Source organism: Chionomys nivalis, chromosome 13 (genome assembly GCF_950005125.1).
Source record: "Chionomys nivalis chromosome 13, mChiNiv1.1, whole genome shotgun sequence".
NCBI lineage: Eukaryota > Metazoa > Chordata > Mammalia > Rodentia > Cricetidae > Chionomys > Chionomys nivalis.
In genome coordinates, this window is record NC_080098.1 from 32,233,626 (window position 1) to 32,260,753 (window position 27,128).

The window sequence follows — 27,128 nt, forward strand, 5'->3', positions numbered from 1 at the left end:
AGTTGTTAAAATAAAACTTTAAAACAGTGTCAAGTTCACAGTCAGTAAAAATGAAATTTCTTGTGTTTAGAATGGAAGCTGATCCCTGGTTGTCTTTGCGCTATCATCCTGCTAATGAAAACTCACCCACGGTTATATTAGAAGACAGTTCTAACTTGATGAAATAACTTTACCTAGAAATCTGTTGTTCCCAAGTGATTTCAGAAAAGGAATTTTTTTTCCCTTGAATATTGCTGAGGATATCGGGAAATAATGGCAGTTACCTGAGGCTAAATGACTTCATGGAAACACTCACTTGGAATTTGTTTTCTTAACAAGTAGTGTGTGGAAAAACAAAACATGTCACTGAAAACTGGTAGTATTTCTGTTGCTTTAAGAGATTGTATTTACATCTTCTAACTGAATAGAGGCTGGAGAGATAGGTCAGTCAATAGAGTGCTTACCTTGTGAGCATGAGGACATGAATTCAATCCCTGAGATATACAAGGGAAAAGAGATAAAGTGTTTATAATCTCAGCCCTAGGAAAGTAGAGACAGGTGGATCCCAGTGTTCAAGGACACTGAGAGACCTCTTCTCAAAAAAAGTGGGGGCAGACAGCCCCTTATAGATGAACTACACCTTAGGTTGCCCTCTTACTTCCATGTGCATGTGCATAAACATGCATCCTCACATACATGAACACAAACACACAAGACTATTAAAGAGCAAGTGGTAATGTATTTGTGTCACATTGTATGCCCATTATACAGTGGAGTCATGTCACACTTAACAAGGGAAGGAGGAAAAGCAAGAAATAGAATAATGTCTCATATCATTATTTTGGCATTCAAGCTGCCAGCCTGCTGTGAGTTACTCTTCAGATATGGGGAAGAGGGATCTCAACACACATCACATCTCTAGTGACCCCAGTGAGGGATTCCAATGTTCAGGTGAAGATTGTTTATTCAATATGGCTCTTTCCAAGCAAGAGAGTTACTACTCATTTGGTGGTCACCTCATCACAGAAGCCCAGCAAAAAAATGATGCCAGACTTAACATAGTCTATGTCTTTCCAACATAGCAAGTTCTAAAGGGACTTGAGGGTAATACTGATGAATTTCAAGTCTCTATACATGCTGGCTCCATTAAGTGTGTTTTTCTCCTGAGCCATTATCACAGAGTATGATGGGTTAATTTTTTTTATTAACCCCATAAAATGGTAAAGAATATTTTGGAAGTTATTTCATAACTTTAAAAGATATCATGTAAATTAAATATCACATTTTGTTAAAAAGCTGAATTTTCAGGAACTAAAATCAAAGTGAATTTTCTAAGAAATTCTTGACTGCTGGTTGTGAGTCCTCCAAGCTTCTCACATCTCAGAACCATAGAAAGGGAGGGGAATCATCATTATCTTCCAACAAGGTATTAGTAGGTGGTTGTATTGCCTGCTTTTGTTGCTATAGTAAAATCTCTAGGCATATCATTTCATTTTTAAAAGCTTTTATTGGCTACAGTTCTGGGAATGCAAAGTTGAGAGGTCACATCTTGTGATGGCTTTCTTGCTGACAGAATCCTGAGGCAATACAGAGTTTCCTGTGACAGGAGAAGAGTAGAGCGGTGAATATCTGTGTGCTGCTCTCTTCCCTTCTCAGAAACCCGCCATGACTCAACCATGGAGGTTCCAGTCTAAAGACATCATGTAATAATCCTGCTTTCTGCCCCCAAAGCTTTACCTCTAAACACTGTGGTCTTGATAAGTTTTTAACATTCTAATATTTCACAGTTCAGATTAAATTTTAACCCATGGTGCTTTGGAGAAAACGCAGACCACATCCAAACTATAATAGGGATCCACTTTAACTCTTCTGATAGTGGAAGAAAATTTCTTAGAGAATTGTAGTTATCTTAGGCAGAGACAGGCATACCATAACAATAGGATGGTGAGGGACTCCCCCAAAACAGGTAGATGTTCTCAATAGGGACGGAGAGATATACTAATTCTGCCAGCTCTCTTCTGAGACATCTTGCTTGTATGCCGTGAGGCTCATACCCTGTGTGTGACCATGGGTATGCTGTGTTTCCTTATAAAGAGACTGTCATACTCCAGTGTCAAGAGTGGGTTTGACAAGGAACCTTACCATCAGCCGTGCTATTTATTTTTTTCCCCTTAGCCACTTTCTCCAAGCTCAATGGGCCTTAGGTTTAGTTAGATGTGTGTTTTAATTCATGCTGACAGACATGTCCATGAGTAAATGCTCAGAGGAATGCTTAATCTTGAAGGCACCAAATTTTAAGTTTTTCTATTTCTTAGACTTACGCCATCTCATATGCTTACCCCTACTCCTACTCAGCATCTTTGCTGCATTCTGCTTTCTTTCTCACTAGTCTACTTTACATGCCACTTTCTGTTTTCTATGTATTCCTATGATGCAAAGAAAAGTGTGTGGGAGGAGAAGGATAATTTAGAGACTTGCAAGCCAAGCATCTCTTCTATTTAAAACACTAGTCATAGCATCAGTGATGTCTAAAGACTGATTTGGCTGTTTCCTGGGTGACTCCACCCTGCCCTGCCTTTCTTTGTCTTGGTCATCAGAGACAACAACTTGTCCTCATAGAAATTACTGTGCATGTTTTTGCTAAATATGAGGTACTGGTGCATGAATCTTAATGCATCATAAAATACTCTTCTGCACTTCCATCCACATGTGTGTTTGTGACTTGGGACATTGTATATAGGAATACAGGGTGTTTTTCCAGACATTGCTTCCTAACAGTCCAGAGTCCATGCAGCTGTTTTCCACATAGTAGGTAGCTCTTCCTATCAGCTCCTTTAGGATCTCACTTTTACACATATCTTTTTTGGGAGAGTTTCAGTACCTACTCTTGAAGCTCACTGTGTTTCCCTATGAGTCCCACAAGCTCCGGCATCCTTCTTCTGCACTTCCTCATATCATATAAATCATATAAAGCTATTTGCTTTAATATGATACACTTATGATATTACGATTGTTCACACTCACTTTTCACTTTCAGTTTCCTTAGTCTTCTTTACCCCATAAACTACCAGTCAGAATTGTCTACTGCTTTAAAAAGGCCTGTTTGAAAGTAGCTGTAGAAGTGGTTTTTACACCTGTGCTTGATGCAAATGAACTATGCGTGGTATCAGGAATTTTTTAAGTTAGTTGAGTGTAGTTTGTGGACGAGGGTTTACATGCCCCCCCCCCACTTGTTTCTTTTGAGACAGGTTACTATGAGCAGTACAGGATATCCTCAAAGTTGCAAAATAGCCAAGGCTGGCCTCTAACTCTTGATCCTCCTGCCTCAGCTTCCCTAGTGCTGGGACTATAGGCATATACCTGCATGTCTAGCTATAATACTTTATTCATTCTTTTCTTCACAATGTAAATAATAAGTGGCATACCTTTTGGTCTTTCTCAGTTCCTATCCTGCACTAATCTTTCCTGGTAAGGCTCTTTCAAGGTAATTTTAGCCTGAAGATGTTTTCTTTTTGTTTTTACATACTTAAAAAATCTACATGAAAATGTACTTGAGGGCTGGAGAGATGGCTCAACAGTTAAGAGCACTGCCTGTTCTCCCAATGCCTGCTTTCCCAAAAGTCCTGAGTTCCATTCCCAGCAACCACATAGTGGCTCACAGCCCTCTGTAATGAATTTGGGCGTGCTTCTGGCCTGCAAGCATACACACATGCAGAATACTGTATATACAATAAATAAATAAATCTTTAGAAAAGGAAAATGTACTTCAACTGCCTAGAGAGCTATTGACAGTTGTTGATTTTTAAGGAGGGAGAGTTAATTTTCTTTTGATATATTTGGAGAAAATGAAGAAAACATTCTAAATATGACCATTATAATTATGGTTCAAAACTATGACTACATGAAAACCCATTGACCTGAGATTTTGTGACAAATGGATTATATGGTGTATGGTCTACTATGGTGAGATATCCCTAACAACCTCTTCTTATAATGCTCAGGGAACAATAGCAAACTCCTTGACGTGTGTTCAGCTTCACAAGCGCGCAGAGAAGATAGCAGTGATGCTGATGGAAAGGGGCCACCTGCAGGATGGAGACCACGTGGCATTAGTCTACCCTCCAGGTAAAGCAGTAGGATCAGACATGACCCCTGAGAGGTAACAAGGACAGTGATGGGAAGAGCCACTTTGTTGCCTGCAACTATACTTGAAGAGTTGCTGGGTTACTGCCTAGTATTTTCTTTATATCTGTTTAGATTCTCACCAGGCTCATTTTCCTCTCGTTATTTTCACTCACACGGCCTAAGATACATGTTAACACTGCTTCAGAGGCTTAAAGCAATGCCTGCCTGAACTTTTATATCTACAATTGAATAAGTTACTAAGGTAGTTCATATTGGAGTAGTAAAATTTTCAACTCCTAGGCATAATCATACTATTGAATCCAGAGAAATGACATATAAATGAAACAACTAAGCTGTCTTGAAGAACAAGCCACAAGAAAGTAGTTATTGAGACTTACCAAAAGGTGCAGAGAAGGAGTTTCTTAAAGGCCTTGTTTGCTTAACTGTCTGACTTTTCCCAGACTAGAACTTTCACTGAGAAAGAGCAGTGGTGGTCATTAAGCAATGTGATTGGCTTCATGTGAGTTTTTCTGCTTTCCTCTTGTGTAGGAATAGACCTTATTGCTGCGTTTTATGGTTGCCTGTATGCAGGCTGTGTGCCAATCACCGTGCGACCTCCACATCCACAGAATATTGCAACAACATTGCCTACAGTCAAGATGATCGTAGAGGTAACCAAGGCCTGGGTAGGAGCTTGTGGGCCTTTCATCTGCCTGTGCTCAGTGGCAAGCTGTGAGTCACAGACCTAAAGTCTCCTGGGGCAGCTGCCAGCTGTGCTGTACATGTGGGTTTGCAATGAAAGTAACAGAATTGGAAATAGTCTGCCTCCTGGAAGTTTATCATCAACTTTGGGAGTAAGATCTAAGCTGAGCAACATGGAAGCTTTGGCCAGCTGGGAGCAGCTATAGCAGTGCATTGACACTGAAAATGCCTCAGATTGGCTCCATAGAGAAGGCTTCATCACCAAACACTAAGAAGCAATCTAAATGGGAAAAAAAAATTCATTTTCTTCAAGTTCCTTTCTTCTGAATCTAGAAGGTTATTTTCTTTGTTTTTAGAGTATATATGTATACTTTGTTTTTATGTATAAGGAAATTAAAAAGACTAGCATATGTGTTTCTCTTATGGGAAGCAGAATCCTAAGAAGCCAAGAATAGTCTTAGCCTTCTGGTGAATTGTCTTGGTAGCGATGTGGGAACACTGCTAAGGAAGACACTCCTGCTAGAAAATATCTACAGTGATCTGCTTATGTAGCTTTTGTCAAATAGCGCATGCTGAGAAAGAAGCTTCTGAAGTTTTTCTTGGGTGTGAGAGTAATGCTAGAACACTACTTAATCTCAGGAGCAGAAGAACCTGGCCTCTGAGTTCTTTCTGGGTATGTATGGCTTTGCCATATCCTAGGTAGCTCTCAAGAACTAGTTTGGAAGTTCTTGCAGGAGAGAAACCCTAGAGAATGGCCTTCTACTACTGGAAAAGGTCATCCTCTTCAACCAAGAGTGACATTTGCAGCCAGATCAGCTCCATGTCCTCAGCTAGCTCTTGGGAATTAAGCTGTGTACTTTTAATCTATGAGGAACACTAGGCACATAAGGGATGAGCACCTCCCAGATGTGTCCATTTCTGGTGTACATTCATTCCTTCCCTTCTTGTCTCTGCTCCTCAGGTGAGTCGCTCTGCTTGTCTCATGACAACACAACTGATTTGTAAATTGCTGCGGTCCAGAGAGGCAGCAGCAGCTGTAGATGTCAGGACATGGCCCCTCATACTGGACACAGGTCAGCACTTGAACTGGCTTTCTACGTGCATTGGTTTGTTATGGTCTTTAGTATAGGCAAGTAGACTGATAGTTTTGTTTTCCTCTGCAGATGATTTGCCAAAGAAGCGGCCTGCCCAAATCTACAAACCTTCTAACCCAGACACGCTGGCTTACCTTGACTTTAGTGTGTCTACAACTGGAATGCTAGCTGGTGTAAAGGTGAGAAGACAGGTCTGCCTAATGTGCAGACTAGTGATGGACAACAGACAAGCCATGCACTGATTGTCCATTAATGTTGTTATATATGATTATGTTCTGTGATGGATGGAGATTCATGTGATATTAGTTTCATAGAAGCTATTACATATGTGACCTTTCAGTACTTGAGAGCCAATTTTCAAATAATCTTGGGAAAGCTGGGGGTTTGACTTAATTGTACAGCCCTTACCTAGCATGTTCTAACAATTTTTTTTGAATTGTCACAGTCTTACTGCATACTAGAATGCTATATATAATCTTCTTGCTTGCTGGTTCTCTACTCTTAATCTGCTCTGCATCTTTGTACTGCCTTCTCTTACTTATCAAACTTGAGCATAATTATAAACTGAAAGATGGCTGCTTGGTAAAGCTAGAGTGAGAACCCTTTGGCTATCAAAGAGTAGAACTTCTGCTGTTACCTGAATCGGCATCCTCATAGTTCAGATGTCCCTCAGGATCCAAAGCCTCAGGAAGCCTTTTCCTCTCCATCTTTGCCTTTGAGTCAAACTGGGACACTTTGAGCTGGTTACCTGTTAGTTAGCTCTCAGACTTAGTCTCTTCAGTGGAATTAGAGAGCATATCAAATTATCATGTATATTAAATAATTTTTTTAAAAAAATCTTCCTGCGGAGTGGTGCAAGCCTTTAATCCCAACACTCAGGAGGCAGAGGCAGGCACATATCTGGGAATTCGAGACTGGCCTGGTCTACAGAGCTAGTTCTAGATAGCTGGGGCTATTACACAGAGAAACCCTGTCTCAGAAAAACAGCAATAACAACAACAACAAAAACCTAAATATCTTCCTAAAAAAAATATTCTCAGACCATGATGAGTTAATTATTGTTATCCTTAAGTGAGCTTTGAATTTCTTCCTGTCAGAGCCAAAATAGAAACATAGAAACCCATACTTCTGATTATTTTCATGGAGCATGGAAGTGGGACTCTTAATTTTAAAAAGATACATCTACATGAAAAGGTAGTGTGCATTACTTTCTGGCGACTCAAGTTAATTTATACACCATAGAAAAACTCAGAGAGATGGATAACTAGACTTTCTTTCAAACTCCTAAAATGTTTTTCCAATTTTTGATAATCTGATGATGAACATGTGAAGAGAAGTATATTGTGGTATCAGTTAATGAGACCCTATATGTTTTAAGGGCTGAAATGCACAGGGGAATAGGGGAAGTTGTTTGGCATATTCTCTGCTCTAATGTCTACCTCTTTAGTCCCATAGGGTAGCAAAAACACCATTTTTCTCTGGAAGAAATTCTTACTCAATTTTAGCTTTTGGATGAAAGCATTCAGTTGTATACCATAAAGGCTATGGGTGTTTTCTCTGTAATTCATGCTATGGAATGTCAGGGTTCATATAAAACAGAATATGTTGTTACATTTTACCCATTATGAATCTTACATTTTACCCATTTAGTTGTGTTGCTTTGAACTTTGAATGGTCCTGTGCACTTAGTTGTATCTACCCAGGAAAAGGACACTTACTTAACCTCAGCCAAAGCAAAATGACTCTGAAAGACAAATCTGCTTAGGTCACGCTGTGTATTAATTATCTCACAATGCAACCAAAATAAGTAGTACATAGGTTTGAGGCTGTCTCACATCTGATGCACATACGTTCAGAGATCTACTTTTGGGGCTTCTCGGAGTCCTTTGTTGCTTGGCCTCTGGGGGAAAAATACTTCTTTATCCAAGTCTGAGGTTATCTAGTAAAAATCAGGAATTAACACTTCATTTCAGAACACACTCCCAATTCAGGCCCCAAACTGGAATGTGCTTAGCAGAGGTAGAGGGTTTGTGGGCTGGGGGGGGGGGGTTGGTTTGGGTGTTTTTTCTCCCTGTATTGTTTTTTTCTTAACTTGTTTATCCTCTTATCATGTGTTAAAACTACTCTCAAAACCTACCAGACTCCTTAGCTACCAGCCAGAAAGATATGAACAACCCTTTTCTCTGATGTCAATCAAGTTTGGCAAAGTGCTGGCAGATCTTATCATTATCCCCATGTCTGAACTTTGCACTACATGATGAGCTCTTTGAGAGCAGGTCTATACTTACTCATTATTTTTTTTATAGAGAAATCTCTCTGTATCAGACTGGCATAGAATTCACTCTGTGGCTCAGACTGCCTTCAAACTTGCAACAGTCCCCTTGCCCAAGGGCTGGATAGCAGTGTACCACACCTGATTCCTGTGTTGCTGTTTTGTTTAAATCCCTAGCACCGACTACGGTGCCTTATAGAGTGACAGAGCAAGCACTTAGCATGGCAGCATTTACCCAAAGAAAAGAAGGGCTAATTTCTGGTTTTGCGTGGTGCCCTTTCCAGTGCATCCAGGCAGTAAATGTTGCTTTGATTACTCACATTGGGGCATGGTAGGAGAATTTACTAACTGTGATTCAAAGAGTGACAGGACCTTAGAGGAACATGGTATGACTATAGATTTGTTTCCCCATTAAGCAGATACTATGGATGAGAGAGAGAGAAAGAGAGAGAGAATGTACATACACACACATATCTGTATATATATCTACAACTGGGATGAATTCAGTGAAGGAGTTCCATTAATACAGCCTTTCCCTGGATAGAACTTCTGACAGTCAAATGACACTTGACAATCAAAGGAATCTGCATCCTTCTTTCTTTTATCTCTTCTGCTGAAGTGTTGAATAAATGAGTTGGATTTCCTTCCTTGTGTTCTTTACTGGTTCTGTTTATAAATTAGCGCTGCAGTGATGTTACTTCACATTTAACTTGTCACATATTTTAATCCATCATGTCTGATACAGCTTTCTATGCTTCCTTGATTTCTCAGAAGTCGACTTGGTTATCAAGTTCTCAGAAAAACAATGTTTTTGTTTGATGCAATCTGTGGTGTTTCAGAATCTGTCACCTTGCATAGTATACAGGATCTAGTCTGAGATAGGAAGAGGGAAGGGATTACAAAGAAAGAGCTTCACCATCTTCCATACTACATAGAGACTTCTATACTACATAGAAACTACATAGAGTTTGACTGCCATTTCATTGTGGAATGGTCATATATAATAAGGACCTCAGGGTCAGCAAGAAGGTTAAGGTTTTACTTCCAAAACTCCCTAACATGGTTTTCAGCCCATTTTTTCCACTTCTGAGCCACTATTATTTAAACATGGGATTCCATGCTTGTGAAGTATAGACACCTGTATATCATGGACAGGTGCTGTAAGAGTCCCTGAACCTCAGGGAATAATAAGGCCAAGACTCCACTGCAGAGGTGGGAATGAAGCCTCTACCTTCTTTATCTACCTGCAGGCAGTTTTATGGACACAAGAATCCCTGTTTGTATAATCTGCTTTTCACATCCAAAGCTTTTTTATTTTCATTACTGGAGTTACAAAGAGGGTCAAGAAGTTTTGAGTGTGGTTTATTTGTTCAAAATGGAAGCTCTCTGAGTGTAGTGACTTGTGCATGTAATCCACACAATCAGAAGGTTGAGGTAGAAGGATTGCCACAATTAAAGGCCAGTTAAGGCTTTGTAGTGAGTTCCAGGCTGCCTTAGGTAACACATGTGAGACCATGCCTAATACCCATCCATTACTCACACACCCTCAAAAAAGGAGGGAGAGTAGGAAGACTAATGGGAATATCAGCACCTACCTTTCCAGAACAATGTGACTCAAACTTGCTATAGTTGTCACTGTCTCAAAGTATCCTTGAAGCATTTATTGTGAATTACCATAAATTTAATATGGGCATGTTGTCCCTCAGATGTCACTGGATGCTGGATATTCTTACTGCCTTTCTGTCTCTCAGATGTCTCATGCAGCCACCAGTGCCTTTTGCCGTTCTATTAAGCTGCAGTGTGAACTTTACCCTTCTAGAGAAGTGGCCATCTGCTTGGACCCTTACTGTGGGCTTGGATTTGTCCTCTGGTGTCTCTGCAGGTAAGAGTCTTCCTTAACATCCTTAAACTGATTATTTTTGGTTTTGTTTTTCGAAGAAAAGAAGCCTTATACCTTCCTTTCTGGATCTTTGGCTTATGCAGCTGAGTATAAAAACTCTGACCCTATGCTTCTTGCTGAGGCCCCGTCTCAGAACCAGAGTGTAGTAACTCTGGCACTTTTCCTTTCTACAGTATTTGGTTGGCACTTTAAGAAAGAATCCATTGGGTAGACTGCGTTTGCTAAGGTGTAGGCCTGTGTCTTCTGCAGGTTAATGTTTCTTACCATCAGGAGACTATCAGATTTGAGTCTGAAGCCCTTAACCCTGGAGTCATGCCTTCTGGAAGTTATCAAAATTCTCACCTCTGCTGGTCTTTTCCCTAATTTTACTCGTGGTAGCCTTGGACTGTGGAGGAGTACAGAAGCAAGGCTATGAAGTTGGACTCAGCTCTCTGGTCATTGCACTCTGTCCTACTACCAGCTTGGTGCTGGCTCTTAGAAAATGCTCAGCAAATACTTACAGAATGAATGAATGATAGAATGGAATATATAAATGACTCTTTCCTGACTCTTTTTTCCCCTGAATATATCTTTTCTGTACACATATTTTAGAAATACAGAATAAATACAAAAGTAAGTATGATGCCACACACCTGTAAGTACAGCACTTAGAGGGAAAGAAAGGAGGATCAGGAGTTCATCTCAAGCCTCAGCTACATTGCAGGAGGAGGATCAGGAGCTCAGGCCAGCTTTGGCATCGTAGCTTGTTTGAAACCTGTCTGGAGACATAAGAGCTTTTCTCAGAAAACTGAAAAAATGTATCTGTTAACAGTACTACTTAATCAATGGGGCCTCAGTTAAGTATCCAGGATTAGCAGGAGGGCACAGAGTCTTCCAGAGTGTATTTTCTAGTGCAGCATACTTTCTAACTAGCATTTTCTAGTACATATAAGTGTATAAAATATACTAACTTAGGTACTTAGGTTCCTGACCCATCTTTTGTGACTATCAACAAGTTCTCAGTTTTTTTCTTGTATTTTTCTATATACTGTTTTTGTTGTTGTTTATTTGCTGTATATTATTTTGTATAACTTTTGTATGTTATTTGTGTTTTAATACAAGTACAATTTTTATGCATGATGTTTATCCTTATAAATTTCATAAATATCATTAGTACTGTTGTATAATTGAGGTTGTATTATGTGTAATTTCTCATTTTTTATTATTAGTCCTTGATGGTTCTTTTCTTACAAATTTTAGTGTATTCATAGTATTTAATATTAATTTAATATTTAATTATTCTACTGAAGCCTAGATATGTATGCTTCAAAACCACATTGTATTGAGACAATTCAGATTTTTGAGAAAGCAAATAGAATTGAAACAATGGCATGCTTAATGGTTTTCTATGTGCCTCGGTACAGATGGAATTACATTGAGTTTTTTTTTTAGCCCTTGGGAGAGAACTCAGAATATTCCATTCTATCAGTTGGGCCCATGTGCCTGAAGCCATCTGTGTCAGCTAAGCAAGAAGGTAGTCTGTTCTGAACATTGTCTCTCTATGAGGACTATATTCATTTAGCAAAGGACTCATCAACATATAGTCAGTAATGGAAGACTTTTTGATTCTGCAAACTTATCAGGCCTCATCCCCACAACATCCTCAAAGAATGGGCTTGTTCCAAGAGAATATGTTCTGGATTTGAATGATCTTCAAGGGGTTGTCTGTGATGTTGAGATAGCAAGGAGCCTTTATTAACAGATGTTCTTTCAGATCCACTCACAAGGCTCACAGCTAAAGTTTTCTGGGTTGGGGAATGGCTCAGTTGGTAAAATATAGAAGACATGAGTTTGATTCCAGAAACCCAAATTAAAAAAGAACTAGATTTGGTGGTACATACTGATAATCTCACCACTAAGGACTGGGGAGGTAGAGGCAGGTGGTTTCTTGGTGTTCATTGATCAGCCACCCTAGCTCCTTGACAAGTTCGAGGCTAATGAGAGAGCCTGTCTCAAAAACAACCCCAAGGTGCTTAAGGAATAGTAGCTGAGCTTGTCCTCTTACTTCCATACATATGTGCACACATAAAAATCTTCAATGTTTTGCTGATTAGTTGCCTCTGATTGAAACAGTAAAGGCAACTGTGTAAATATAAACAAAACAAGAATATGTAGCTTCTATTTTTCAGAAACCTGTGCAAATAGATCACAAAAGGGTTTGCTTTAAAAAAAAAATCCATGTGGGGTCATAGATGCACAATCACTAGTAAGAGTTATAAAGAATGAGAAGTTTCCACTCTTCATTCAAGTCAGTATCTGTGACTAGGCACTGTCCAAAATCTTTTAAAGTGTCTGTATAAGTATGCAGGCAGGGAGGGTGTCAGAATGAAGGAGCAGGGCATTGTGGGTATGAAAGCTTAGGTGGTGGGAGAAGAGTATTCCCATGGTGAGGTGACTTGTGCCAGCTTTGATAATGAAGTGATAGGAGGAAGAATGGGGAACTTGGCAGCAGTGGAGGAGATTGCTTTTTGCAAGGAGACTAAGAATAAATATAAATGGTTAAAATGACGAAACTGGCTTTTGGCTCTAGGTGCAGAAAGTACAGTTAACTCTGGTATTGCATTCAGTTTTGTGTGTTAGTGTGAATTTGTGTTTTCCGACATGCATCAAGTAGATTTTACAAGCATGACCTGAATTTAAATCTCCAGTACCTACATAAAAAGCTTGTCATGGGTATGTGTGTCTGTAACCCTGGCATTAGTGCATGGAGAGGAATGAATTCCACAACCTTATTAGCTATTCTGTCTGGGTAAAAATGTCCACTTCCATCCAGTTCAGTGAGAGAGCTTTGAGAAAAGCAGTAAGGCAGACAGTGGTAGAGGAAGACGTCTAATATTTTGTTCTAAATTTGGCATGAGTGTGCACATACACACACCTGTACATTCCTATCCATGTACCACATGTCCACATGCATGTGCGCACATGCACAGAGAGAGAGGGGGTGGGAGGGAGGGAGCAAAGAGAGGAGTATGATTGTCCTCTGTTCATGGATGAATGTATCTTTTTTTTTTTATTGAAAAAAAAAACTTTCCGCTTCCTCCCCGCCTCCCATTTCCCTCCCCGTGCTCCCGCCCCTCTCCCCCTCCCCCCACTCCTCTTCTCCTCCCTCTCCAGCCCCAAGAGCAGTCAGGGTTCCCTGCCCTGTGGAAAGTCCAAGGTCCTCCTCCCTCCATCCAGGTCTAGGAAGGTGAACATGCAAACTGTCTAGGCTCCCACAAAGCCAGAACATGAAGTAGGATCAAAACCCCGTGCCATTGTCCTTGGCCTCTTGTCAGCTCTCATTGTCCGTCATGTTCAGAGAGTCCAGTTTTACCCCATGCTTTTTCAGTCACAGTCCAGCTGGCCTTGGTGAGCTCCATCTTATGCATTCCTCAGCTCTCTTTGAAAGGACCTGAGAACAGCTATACTCCAGTAGCAGTTAGCACAGCTTTCAACCCCATTTCACCTTATAAATAACTCATTCCTATAAAATGCACTTAAACCTCTTTCAAGAAACAGCTTACCTCCAAGCTGGGATGAAGTATGTGCAAAATAACCCTGAAATATTATTAAGGAACCAACCAAAGATTTGTGAGGTCATGTGAAAGTGAGAGATATTTTGAAAGGGTCCCCTCTGGGAGAACTGGGGACAAATTGTGCACCAAAATAACAGTTGTAACAGATAACATTTTACGTCAAATAGGAAACTCTCCAATTACTGAGATTTAATAAGATGAGTAAATTGAAAAGTTGGTGAATAAGAATTTATAAAATAGTTTCCCACAAAACAGGTATTCATTGCAAAGGGCAAAAGAGAAGTTTCACAGTCAAGAATCCTCAGGGAAGGAATCGGAGGGATTGTCGTCAGCAGCAGTGGGTGAAGTCCTGCTCCACATAATGTGCTGCACAAGGAAAGCAGCTTCATTCTTGCCAAAGCTGATCAACCTTACCCAATCCTGTGGAAACATCAGGCACCTATACTGAGGAACACAAATGCCTTTCATCTTTACAAGTTATGGTGTCTTAAGAGTAAATGAACCTTTAAGGTTCATCTGCTTCAGGCAGAAAGAACCTGAGAGAGGACAGTGTAAGTGATATGGGAATCTGAGCTAGATCCTTCACTGCAAAACTTGTAATCAGGACAGCTGGTGAAGCTGAATAAGCTATGAGTTTGCATGGAAGAAATGTATCTGTTTTCAGATTTTGACAGTTTAATTGGTTTATGGAGGAAATTATTCTTGGTTACTGGAAACCCTCCCATATTTCCTCCCCCATTGATATTACTTGAGGTTTATAAGGCATGAGGTTTCTAACTCAATATCAAATTAAGTAAAGGAAAATGGTATATTGACTGTATTTGACACCTGTCTATGACTTAGTTGCTGTTTGAAAGTTAAGAAAAATATAAATATAAATGGAATATCTGTCTATAGATGGATATATAGAAATATTTATCCTAAAACAACTTTCAGTCGTGGAATTGAATATTATATTGAAATTAATTGGTAAATTGAATTTGATAAATTGATAAATGATAAATCCATTGATAAGTTGGAATTGTTTTAAATATTTTCTAAAGTTATGCATATTGTTTCAAAGTGTATATAGAGAGATGCTGGGATGAAGCTCAGTGGAAGAGGACTCAACCAGAATATTGCAAAGCCCTCAGGTTACTGTATCTACTCAAAAAAGTATATCAGATGCTCATATTTATGAGTTAGAATGTTTAATGAAAATATTAACTTTACTAGAATGGATCTGTTGATTGAGTATAATCTTCACCAACCCTTAGCAGCCTTTTTTGTAGAAATGGAGAAAGCTGATCCTGGAAACAATGCTAAGGACTCCTAGTAGCCAACATGATCTTGTGATAGAATAGAGAAAATGTGGAATATGATCACAGTACAGTGGTACTTGTGTATGAAGATGTCATAATGAAGCACTTATTTTGCATGATAGCTAAAAATATAAAGGTAGCATACCATATCGTATACTGGGAGGGGGCTGCTTGTTCATCCCGGCCACCCAGAACCAAAATAACCACACAGAAATTATATTAATTAAAACACTGCTTGGTCCATTAGCTCTAGCTTCTTGTTGGCTAACTCTTATATTAATTTATCCCATTTCTATTAATCTGTATATGGCCATGTGGGAGTGGTTTACCGGCAAAGATTCGGCATGTCTGACTGTAGCAGCTCCATGGCATCTCTTTGACTCTGCCTTCTTCCTCCCAGCATTCCATTTAGCTTTCCCCACCTACCTAAGTTCTGCCCTATTAACAGGCCAAGGAAGTTTCTTTATTCATTAGTGGTGATCACAGCACATAGAGGGAACTCCCACACCAATACCTCTCTTTGCTTTTGATTTTTTGTTTGTTTTGTGTCAGATTTTCTCTATATAAAAGTCCTGGATGTTATGGAACTAGCTCTGTAGACCAGGCTTTGAACTCACAGAGATCCTTCTGCCTCTTCTTCCCGAGTGCTGGGAGTAAAGGCTTGTGACACCACTGCCTGGCATCCTACCATACTTCTTGATTTTACAATTTAGAGCAAAACTGCAATAATGAAAAAAAATTAGACAGTGGCCTACAGATGAATGTAGAGGTTGATTAATTGGTTGGGTGAGTGGGTAGGTAAATAAATACAGACAAAATAGAAAGAGATAGAGAGATAATCAATGAAAAATAATTAAGGATCCAGAAATAAACTCTTGCATTTACAATCAATTGGGTTTTAAACCTGAGTACCAAAGAATTCAGTAAGAAGATAGACTCTTTAATAAGTAATATTGAGAAAAATTGGCTTTTTTAAGCAAATTGGGTTTTTTTAATCCTTACATAACAGACATAAGTGAATCTTAATTATTTTGTTTTGTTAATTTCTTTTTTCGTTTTTTGAGATAGGGTCTTGCTTTTGGTCCAGACTGTTATGCCCGAGTCATGAGCTCCCCAGAGACCACTAGGTATCCAAGTTCATATGCAAAAGCAAAGAGCCTTTATAGCAAGCTTAAGCTTGGGCTTTCTGTCCATTCTGACACAGTGGTTGGATCAGGGAGAACCTTGAGCTCCATTATGTCAGGGTTTTTAAGGAGTAAAGGATGTGGGGGGTAAGGAAATTCTGGATTCAGATGTGGCTTCAACTCCTATTTGGTCGAGTGGGGCAACAAAAGTCTTGTCAAACAGGGATTGGTACTGTCTGGACTGAAGTCTCATGATCCAAAGGAGGAGCAGAAGGAGAGAGAGCACGAGCAAGGAACTCAGGACCGCGAGGGGTGCACCCACACACTGAGGCAATGGGGATGTTCTATCGGGAACTTGCCAAGGCCAGCTGGCCGGGGTCTGAAAAAGCATGGGACAAAACCGGACTCGCTGAACATAGCGGACAGTGAGGACTACTGAGAACTGAAGAACAATGGCAATGGGTTTTTGATCCTATTGCACGTAATGGCTTTGTGGGAGCCTAGGTAGTTTGGATGCTCACCTTAATATACCTGGATGGAGGTGGGTGGTCCTTGGACTTCCCACAGGGCAGGGAACCCTGATTGCTCTTTGGGCTGAGGAGGGAGGAAGACTTGATTGGGGGGGGGGGGGAATGGGAGGTGGTGGCGGGGAAGAGGCAGAAATCTTTAATAATTAAATAAAAAAAATGGCAACCAGTATATAAGTTAGGTAAGCTATCTTTAACAGTCTAGAACATCTGGTACTTGTTTGTCTCAATTTTAATTGGTCCCCTGCAGTGTACAGTTTGTGGTTTTCCTAGTTATTTATTGGTTAGTGTGATCCCAGTATTGTTAGTCTGCAGCCTGTCGTGGCTGCACTAATGTTAAGTTAGTCCTTCTCACAGACTAGACATCTTCCTGCTTCAACCACTAACTATTGCAGGCATATACGAATGGGGATCATAAATATTCATATAAGAGCAAAAAGTCTAAACATTTTAGAGGAAAACAGATTAAATCTTCATAGTTTGGAGATAGGCAGAGAAATATTATTAAATATTATGTCAAATGCATGATACATGAATATTGATAAATTAGACTTCAACAAACCTAAAGCTTTTGCATATCAAAAGACACAGTTGTGAAGTTTTTGCCTTGTAAAAAAAACTGCAGTCTGGGAAGCATATTTGCAAATTATCTCATGTAGACCCTTAAACGACTTTAATAAACTCTCAAAAACTTAAAATGAGACAAACAACATTTATATATGGACTTGACCTTCATAGGTACTATACCAAAAGAATGCGTGTAGAAAGGCCAGTATGTACATTTAAAAGATGTTTAGCATTAATTAGGAAAATGCAAGTTAAAACTGCAGTGACATATACTTTATACACACTAAAACATATATAAGCCAAAGGCAAGGGTGGGCCACAAAACTCATGTTTTTCTGACTTAAGATATATATTATAAAATTACATAACTACTAGTGTGGGAAATTGCAATTCTCATATATTCTTGATAGAAATGTAAGCCAGGGGAATCAAAGTTATATGTTGGAACGTGATGTGCCCTGTGATCAAGTAGCTCCATTGTTAGGCATCTACCAGGAGATGGGAAAGTTGACAGTCCAGAGGAAGACTTGTTGTCATCACTCCCAAGAGGCTTAGTCAAAACCTAGACACCCCTCTGCCTGAGGGAACCATGGTGTAGATGGCCTTCAGAAGCATTAAGGTTAAGGAATGCCCAATAAAGAGTCCATATACTACATGATTAAATTGTATGAAATCATAGAAATAACATATTCATAACCAAAACATAGTTGGCTGGGTAAGGTTTAGAGGCAGAGTTGGCTATACATGGATGGATATAAGGATGGCTTTTAGAGTAATGTGAATTGTGAATGGTCCACAGAGCACTGTGGAAACAGCTGTATGACTCACCAGAGTTACTGAAAATCATTTCGTTCTGTGTTTAATTAACATGGGTAAGTTTTGTGTTAGGCAAAGCATACACAAATTAAGCTGGTTTATGGATTGGTTGTTTGGTTGGTTGTTTTATTTTTTAAAAACTTTTTATACAATACATTCTGATTACACTTCTCCCCTACCCCCAAACCTCCCATATCCTCCTTACCTCCCTATCCACCCAACTCTTTATCTTTCAAAAAAAAAAAAAAAAACCAAAACCACAAAACAAACATTAAAAACATAACAGAAGCCGGGCGATGGTGGCACACGCCTTTAATCCCAGCACTTGGGAGGCAGAGGCAGGTGGATCTCTGTGAGTTCGAGACCAGCCTGGTCTACAAGAGCTAGTTCCAGGACAGGCTCCAAAGCCACAGAGAAACCCTGTCTCGAAAAACCAAAAAAAAAAAAAAAAACCATAACAAAAAAACAGAAAACAAAATATGTAAGCAGAAGACCAGTAAGATCCCCCCTCAAAAAAATGAAAGAAAAAAAAAAGAAAAGCCCAAACACAACAAAATGAGACAGAAAGTCTAAAAAATTACCCTTAAGTTCATTTTGTTGTGGTTTACTACTCCTGGGCAGGGGGCCTACCCTGAAGTGTGGTTAGTATACCAAGTGAGACTTCACTGAAGAAAACTCATTTTTCCTTTGCCAGCAGGTATCAATTATAGATAGCTTCTTGGTTGGGAGTGTTTATTTATTTTGAGACAGTCTTGCTGTAGATCATGCCAGACTCAAAATTTAGGAGATCTTTGTCTCCTTGGTGCTGAGATTACAGGCTGTGCCACTACACCTGGCTGCAGCTTTCTAAAGAAGAAAGCTTGCTTTTGGGATACCTGACATAGAGTGTAGCCCACACATCTCTTCACCACAGACCTGCTAATTACGGAAGCTCAGCCTAGGAGTATCCTGGAAGAGTATGTGGCTGTATAATTGAGAGCCAGAGAGGGTGCAGTTGTCACCTGTTTGTATGTGGGTTGTCAGGTTAGTAATCTGAAGTCATTTAATTGCTAATATGCAAATTAATATTATAAAAAATTTCTTTTTCATTTTTTGAAGCTTAGCTCTAACCTAGAATAGATCAAGTTTCAGAAAATGTTATAAAATATTTTGTTCTGTATTGGTAATCTGATCCTAAGTAGGTTGATCTTGGCCAATCAGTTCTCAGAAAAATCAGTATGCTTAAAAATAGTTGAATCAGAATTTGCTGTATGGTTTGATAAGGGCAAATCCAAAATTTATGAGTCAGGACAGAGGACTCACAGTAGGGCAATGGTTGCGATATCCCACAGCAGCACTGTGTTGACAACTTGGCAGTTACTAAATGTCATTTTATTCTGTGGTACAAGCCTGCTTTGTTATGTACATGTTTTTGTGCATTGTCATTTGAATTCTGTCAATGCCTCAGTGTATCTATCTATGATGAATGTAGATATGCATGCATCTTGTATGTGTTGGCTATATGGATTTTTTCTTAATTTTGATTTATCTGGGATGCTAAAGAGGTCAGTCAATCTGTGTATAATTTTCAGTAATGTGCTTGAAATTAGATGGCCCAGAATTCACATTCTGGGACCAAGGTTTTTGTGTGCTAAAACTCAGACCAAACAGTTCTGATGTATATTTTTGAGAAATTGAGTTGTAGGTTATTTGTATTTAATATTCCTCAATTTGGAATTCCTTATACTAGCATTTTCAAAATTAAAATTGAGTAATATGGATATGGTAGATTGACAGAATTAAGAGGAAAATCATTATAAGATTATACACCTCAGTTTTTATTCCCGAAGACATTGGACTCAAATGTCATTAAGCTTGCTTGTTTGGTGGTACTGAAAAGTCCTTAGTGTGAAGGAATAGCTGTTTAAATCTCAGCTTCAATAAAAAAAAAAAGCCTCAAAGAATATCTAATTAAGCTAGCATTGTGAACCTTGAATCATGAATGGGCTGAATATTCAGCATTTAATATTAACAGAAAACACCATATTCCTTTGCTTCTGAGGATAGAAAGACACATAATACTTCCTGGTGGGTAATTATGATTTTGGGGATGTATAATGTAGGCTTGTTAGAGCTTAGGCTTTTGCTGGTGTATGATCCTTGGCCTTGAGGTAGTTCTTTTAATATCCATAAAACCGAGGTAAAATTTCCATTTATTATGATTTCTGCTCAGTGCTACCTTATGGCTTCTAATTGGAGATAACACATTAGCTAATGAGTGGGGCTCTAATTCCAACTCACAACTAGTTAGAGTCTGTAAGCTCATCCTGACGTGCCAGCAAGCCCAACTGGAAAATGGGTCTTCCTGGTAGCAAACGGAATCTTAAGTTCCAGTAGAATCAGTCTAGTTGGGAATGCCCTACTTCCCTGAGCATCGTGGGAAAGGCTGCACATTTTTAGGCTAGGATGAGGTCATCATGCAAATCTCTCAAGCCAGGGAGGGAAAGGTGTGGGGTGTCTGTTTTAGCTGTGGTGTACTCTGGAAACGTCACCCAGTCTTCAAAAATTGTTAATGGGGTTGGAGTGAAGGGTCGGTAGTTAAGGGCACATACTGCTCTTGTAGTGGACCCGATTTTCTTTTCCAGCACCCATACCAGGCAGTTTACAACTGCCTATAACTCCAGTCCTACAAGGATATGATGCCTCTGGCCTCCTCAGGCACTGCTGCACATACACGCATCTGTGCACACATACATTTAATTAAACATAGAATATATTTTTAATGTACTTGGAGCTGAATGAGAAGAGGAGGCATAAATTAATCCCATAAATGCATTGTGAAAGCTAAGTAAACATTTGCATTACTGTCAGATCTGAAGTAAGTTTCTTAAAAGGTTAATTGGAGCAATATATGGATATACTTTGAAAGAAACAAATGATTTGTTGGAAGGCTCATCTTATGTTAGCTTTTGGAACTAGTGGGAAACTGAGTATAAAAAGCTTTGGTTCTGGATAGAAGAACATCTGGGTTCAAGTTTGCTTTCAAGAACTAAGCTAACTTCACATTTTATTGAATAGAAAATAACTTGTCTACAAGAGGTAGTTCCAGGACAGGAACCAAAAACTATGGAGAAACCCTGTCTCGAAAAAAAAAAAAAAAAAAGAAAAGAAAAGAAAATGTAACAGATAGCTGTTTGGATAGTATATAAATCTGCTATGCTTTATAGATACACTTGTGTAATATTATTTTAACTCTGTCAAATAACTTTAATGTAAAGTGATATTTAGAGATGGGTATGATGGCTCACACCTGAAACCTAATACTTGACAGTCTCTAAAAGAAAGGTTACCATAAGTTCAAGACCAGCCTAAACTACAAAGGAAAGCCTTGACTCAATAAAACCAAACAAAAAATGATACTTAATAAATAACTTTCCAATGGCAAGTCAGTAAAAATATATCCTTCTATTGGCTATTGGAATTATTTACATGAGATTTTACTGAGTATCTATTGACTATAAACATTTGCACATTTCCGTAGGGAAAGCAAATAAATATTACAGTGAAGTATCATTTCATACTACAGTAACTGTCCTGAAGCAGAGAATACTAAGTGCTGGCAAAGGATACAGAGAGACTGGGATATTGTACATCCTAGTAAGAGTGCAAAATTCAGTGTAGAACGTAATGTCAACATTTCCCAAAAAGCTAATCACAGCATTGCCCTGTAGTTCAGCCATTATATTCCTGAATATATACTCAAAAGAATTAAGAAATATTCAAACAGATGTTGGTATAATGTTGTTCCTTACAGCTTTACTCACAGTTGCTGAAAGATAGATCCCAGTAAAGAATCTATGAGTGGAGAATGTGTAAACACCATGTTATGTGTACACCCAGTGAAATAGTATCCAGATGAAACTTGGAAGGAAACTCAGACACACACACACATGGCTATGTGGGCAACCTCAAAATCATTATTCTAAGTGAAATAAGCCATACTGAAGAAGACATATTTACATAATTCCACTTGCAGGGAGCATCTGGAATTGCTAAATTCACATACAGAAATAGAGAGCAAGATAAAAGGGAGATGTTGAAAAATTTTTTATAAGGGTACAGAGCTTCTCTTTGAGTGGAGAAAGGGCTTGGGAATAGGTAAGAGTGATGTTTGCACATCCTTGTGAATACAATAAAGGCTGCTGATATATATATATATATATATATATATATATATATATATATATATATATATGTGGAATTGCTTAAAATGGGAAGTTGAGGCTGGCTGGAGAGATGGCTCAGTGGTTAAGCACTGACTGCTCTTCAAGGAGACCCAGGTTCAATTACTAGCACCCACATAGTAGCTCATAACTGTGTAACTTCAGTTCTGGGGATCTTATAACTTCTTTTGACCTCCAAGGATGCACAGACATACATTCAGGCAAAGACTCATATATATAAAATAATAAAATGAGTTTTAAGAATGATAAAGTTAATGTCATATGTATTTTTTGCCTTGACAACATTTTAAAAGTCAAGGCAAAAAATAATATACTTAAGGGTGGCAGGGTATGATGGGGTAGAATATGCTCAAAGTACATTCATTATACACTCATGTGGAAATGGTCTTATGGAACCCAGTATACTAAGAATTTTAATTTTTAAGTTTTTCTTTATTTTGTGTTTATGGGTATTTGCCTCTATACATGTCTATGCATGACATTTATGCTTGGTACCCATGAAGGCATGAAGATCCCCTAGAACTAAAATTACAGACAACAGTTGTGAACTGCCACATGGGTACTAAGTCCTTTGGAAGAACAACTATTGCTCCTAAATGCTGAGCTACTTCTCCAGCCCCACAATAAGAATTTTTAAAAAGAGAAAAAGAAATAGCCAGTTTAAATGAAAACATAATAATAATTTAAAGTCTGATTTTCCTACTTTGTATGCACCTGATCTCTTCATTCTCAAATTAGGAACTGCATTGAAAAGGTCATAGGAAAGATCGGTGTTTGCTATATTTCTGTTTTACAAAGATAAGTAAAATTTTGAAATGGAGAAATAGAGAAATGAAAATTTGCCACCAATGCCCTTTTGTTATGCTTCTGCAATGCTTCTCTATGTGAAGGATCCTGTTCAAAGTAAGTTTGTGAGCTCATTGAGTTTCCTTATATTTCTTGAGCCCGCTAGGCCCTCTGCTTAAGGTCTTGAAATTTTAAAATGAGATTGGCCACTTAAAGAAATTGTTTGTGCTAGGAAGATTAACACACGCATGCATACACACACACACACACACACACACACAGAGATGAGTTTCATCTGTGAATTTTTATATAGCTAAAATATCTCTATAAATCTCAGAATATTTATTTTGGATCTTTTATTATAATCAATATTATTAACAGTTCAAGTTAATTCAAGTGATAAGCAAACATTTAAAATGGAAAAATAATTTTTAACACACACCAATTACCTAATCAATTGATTGTGAATTAAAATATATAATCTGTCATTTTCCTAGATATATTCTCAAGTATAAACATAAAAAAAAATAAGAATGACTGTCCTTGTCCTTCTGGTTGGTGTTTTGGACATATTAGAGTACAGATTGAAACTCGGAAGACCATGTGTTTGACTTCATTTGACAGTACTAATTTTCTTCCTGTGTGGTTTTTAAAATCTTTTTACATCTGGGTTTTCTATTACATTTATCTTGCATATGATTACATTGCTTGAAGTGGTCCTGTTTCTCAGGGTGAATGTTACTCTCTCTCTCCCGTCTGCCCTGGGTCCTAGCCCTGATGGCCTATTTTGTCTCTGCAGTGTATACTCGGGGCATCAGTCCATTTTGATTCCACCCTCTGAGCTGGAGACCAACCCTGCCTTGTGGCTTCTTGCTGTGAGTCAGTACAAAGTCCGGGATACCTTCTGTTCTTATTCGGTGATGGAGCTTTGTACCAAGGGGCTGGGCTCACAAACTGAGTCCCTCAAGGTAAGCAGCCCCACTAGGGCTTCAATGTTCACTAGCCCTCAGGCCACTCTGGTCTTGATAAAAGACACTCATGCACTGGGTGAAGCCAGCACAATGGGCTGCTTTGCAAGCACAAAAATCTGCAAAATTTTTTTGCAAGCACAAAAATCTGCTTGCAAATTGATGTGGGGGAAAATGAAATTTTAGGTTTTCCTTTTGAATAGCTTACCACTGCCACAGATACTACTCAGCAGGACTGTAGTTTGTCCTAAATTCCTCCATCAGTGTTCAAGACATGCTAAATTTTTCTCTGTTCCTATCTGATATTAATATTCAAATAGAAAGTTTTAAATTTATGCATTCATCTTTAGTTTGTTGGAAGGCCTTTATGTGAAGGTCTTTGCTGTAACAACAACTAATTTTGCAGCTAAGTGAACAGTGTTTTGGTTTTCACTTTTCTTTTTCTTTTTGATTTGCACTGAGAACAGTATTTCCCTCCATTTAAACTGAGGGCATTTGATAGATATGTTTTCATGGTAAGTTGAATAATCATTATTAAAAGGGAAAAAATAATGCTGAGATCTGTCTTGATAGTATTCCAACCTGCTATTCTGTCTTTGCAATGTGTCTGTGTCTGCAATTATGTAGCTTATTTGTGTCTGTGTGTACACATATAGTGAAGCAGAACACAGTACATTTTTCTCCTCTGATTTTTTCCTATTCAGCCCAGTGCAATAAAACAAAATATGAAACTATAATGTTAAACTATGTAAATAAATACAATTTTCAAAAATTACTTATTTACACAAGGAAGAATTACAGAGTACAGTTATCTCTTAGATCCATCTGTGTTGCATTACATAGTGGCCTGGTGCATTTTCATTAGCTTTTTGTTGACATTACATAATAATAATTATTACAATTGAGTGATAACCAAGCACTTTACATTTCAGTTCATACTTGCTACAGTTCTGGGAAGCAGGATATGTTACTATCTTCCTTTTAAAGATGAGAAACTTAAATTCAGAGGAATTAAACAACCTTTCTACCCACATTTGTACACTTGAAGAATTATACTTTCTCCGTTTTCTTTAAGTGGGCACTTAGTGCTATGAACTTTCCTCTGAGCACTGCTTTCATCGTGTCCCATAGGTTTGAGTATGTTGTCTCTTTATTTGCATTAAATTCAAGGAAGACTTTAATTTCTTTCTTAATTTCTTCCTTGACCCAGGTGTGGTTCAGTAGTTGACTGTTCAGTTTCCATGAGTTTGTCGGCTTTCTGGGGGTAGCATTGTTGTTACCTTCTAACTTTAATCCGTGGTGATCTGATAAGACACAGGAGGACACTGATATTTTTTTGTATCTGTGGAGGTTTCCTTTGTTTACGAGTATGTGGTCAATTTTCGAGAAGGTTCCATGAGCTGCAGAGAAGAAGGTGTATTCTTTCCTATTTGGGTGGTGTGTTCTATAGATGTCTGTTAAGTCCATTTGCTTCATTACCTACAACAAAGAAGCAGACTCGCCCAAGAGGAGTAGAAGACTGGAAATAATCAAACTGAGGGCAGAAATCAACAAAATAGAAACACAGAAAACAGTCCAAAGAATCAATGAAACAAAAAGTTGGTTCTTGGAGAAAATCAACAAGATTGACAAACCCCTATCCAAACTAATTAAACAACAGAGACAGAACACGCAAATAAATAAGATCAGAAATGAAAAGGGGGACATAACCACAGACACAGAGGAAATTCAGAGAATTAATAGATCTTACTACAAAAGCCTGTATGCCACAAAACTGGAAAATGTACACTTGAAGAATTATAGAGATAAATTTTGAATAGTTGGAGTTGCTGTTGTGGCAAAGCCTCTTGAACCTTTACAAAATTATTAGTAGTATTCATAGTTTAATTGTTCTTATACAACTTTATGCATGCAGTTATGGTTATACAGCAGGTCTTAATGTCAAAATTATCTTGAAATCTGGAAGTGTAGTCCATAGGTGACGCACATAAGAGGGACTAGTTTGGGTAATTCCTGTGTCAGCAGCTCTGCTTTCACTCGAGCCAGCATTACTCATCGTGCACTACCACCTTCAGTAGAGGCCCTTTTGTGACTGATCTCATCTCCCTGAGGCACGCTGGCTTTAACCAACCAGTGTTGTGTTCAGTTCATTGAATTCCTACTCCTGTGCTTTTCATTGTATAGTCCAGCTTTCTATATTTGTTGCAGAACCTGAGAAATAATTAATGGTGTGTTTACTGTAGAAATGGAAATGCACCTGATAATGAAAGTTGGTCTCAACTTTTCAAGTCTCATAAGATGTAAATGGAGGCTGGGCGGTCATGGTGCACACCTTTAATCCCAGTACTTGGGGCAGAGAGGCAGGCAAATCTCTGTGAGTTTGAGGCCAGTCTGGTCTACATAATGAGTTCCAAGACAACAAAGACTACAAAGTGAAACCTATCTCAAAAAACCAATAAATAAATAATTAAATATTTTTAAAAATATGTAAATGGAGAACTGTCATTAGGAAGTTGTTTTGCCTTTCTGCTTAAACATATTTAATATGTATATATTTTAAATAAGTATAAACATTTTAAAATATTTTTAAACATATTTTCCATTCCCATGTGAGTTATTTTTTAAAAAATGTGTGTGTGTGTGTACATGCATGTGCACTTACTTGAACATGCTACATGTTTTCTGGTACCCGTGAAGGCCATAAAAGAGTGTTAGTCCCTTGGAGCTGGAGTTACTGACAGCTGTGAACTGTAAGATGTGGGTAATGGAACTGAACTGGGGTCCTCTAGAAGACCTCCAAGCACTCTAACCACTGAGCCATCTTTCTAGCCTCACTGTATGTAAATTCTTGTTAGGTCATTCCCAGAAGAATGCACAGTAATGCTTGCTCTTCCCAAAAGAGAGTGCTTGTCTCACCCATTTTTTTACAATTTTTGTTGTTGCTTCAGACATGTTTTCAGTGACATCTTGACATTTTGAATACCTGTATGGTTTTGTCCTGTGCTTCTGTTGTTTGTTTGTTTGTTCAGCTGGTTGGTTGGTTTAGTTTTATTGCACTAACTTAGAGTGGTTTATAGAACATTTAGATTTGATGGTATTAGATTGAAGAACAATGTTGGAGTCTCATCCTTCCTTTGGGATTCTGAGTGTCTAGGTTACACATGTTGAACACTTTCTTAGTGTTCCTGCC

General features: G+C 38.5%; 1 protein-coding gene across 6 annotated transcripts in view; it reads left to right on the forward strand.

The window, feature by feature from the left end:
* Dip2c (disco interacting protein 2 homolog C) overlaps positions 1-27,128 on the forward strand; it is a 359,742-nt gene that overhangs the window by 298,466 nt on the left and 34,148 nt on the right. For all 6 annotated transcript variants that reach the window (XM_057787245.1, XM_057787246.1, XM_057787247.1 and 3 more), the window contains 6 exons: positions 3,981-4,104; positions 4,654-4,775; positions 5,768-5,879; positions 5,970-6,079; positions 9,924-10,054; positions 23,770-23,938. In XM_057787245.1, coding sequence (XP_057643228.1) covers positions 3,981-4,104; positions 4,654-4,775; positions 5,768-5,879; positions 5,970-6,079; positions 9,924-10,054; positions 23,770-23,938 — 768 coding nt within the window. The remainder of the gene's footprint in view (positions 1-3,980; positions 4,105-4,653; positions 4,776-5,767; positions 5,880-5,969; positions 6,080-9,923; positions 10,055-23,769; positions 23,939-27,128) is intronic.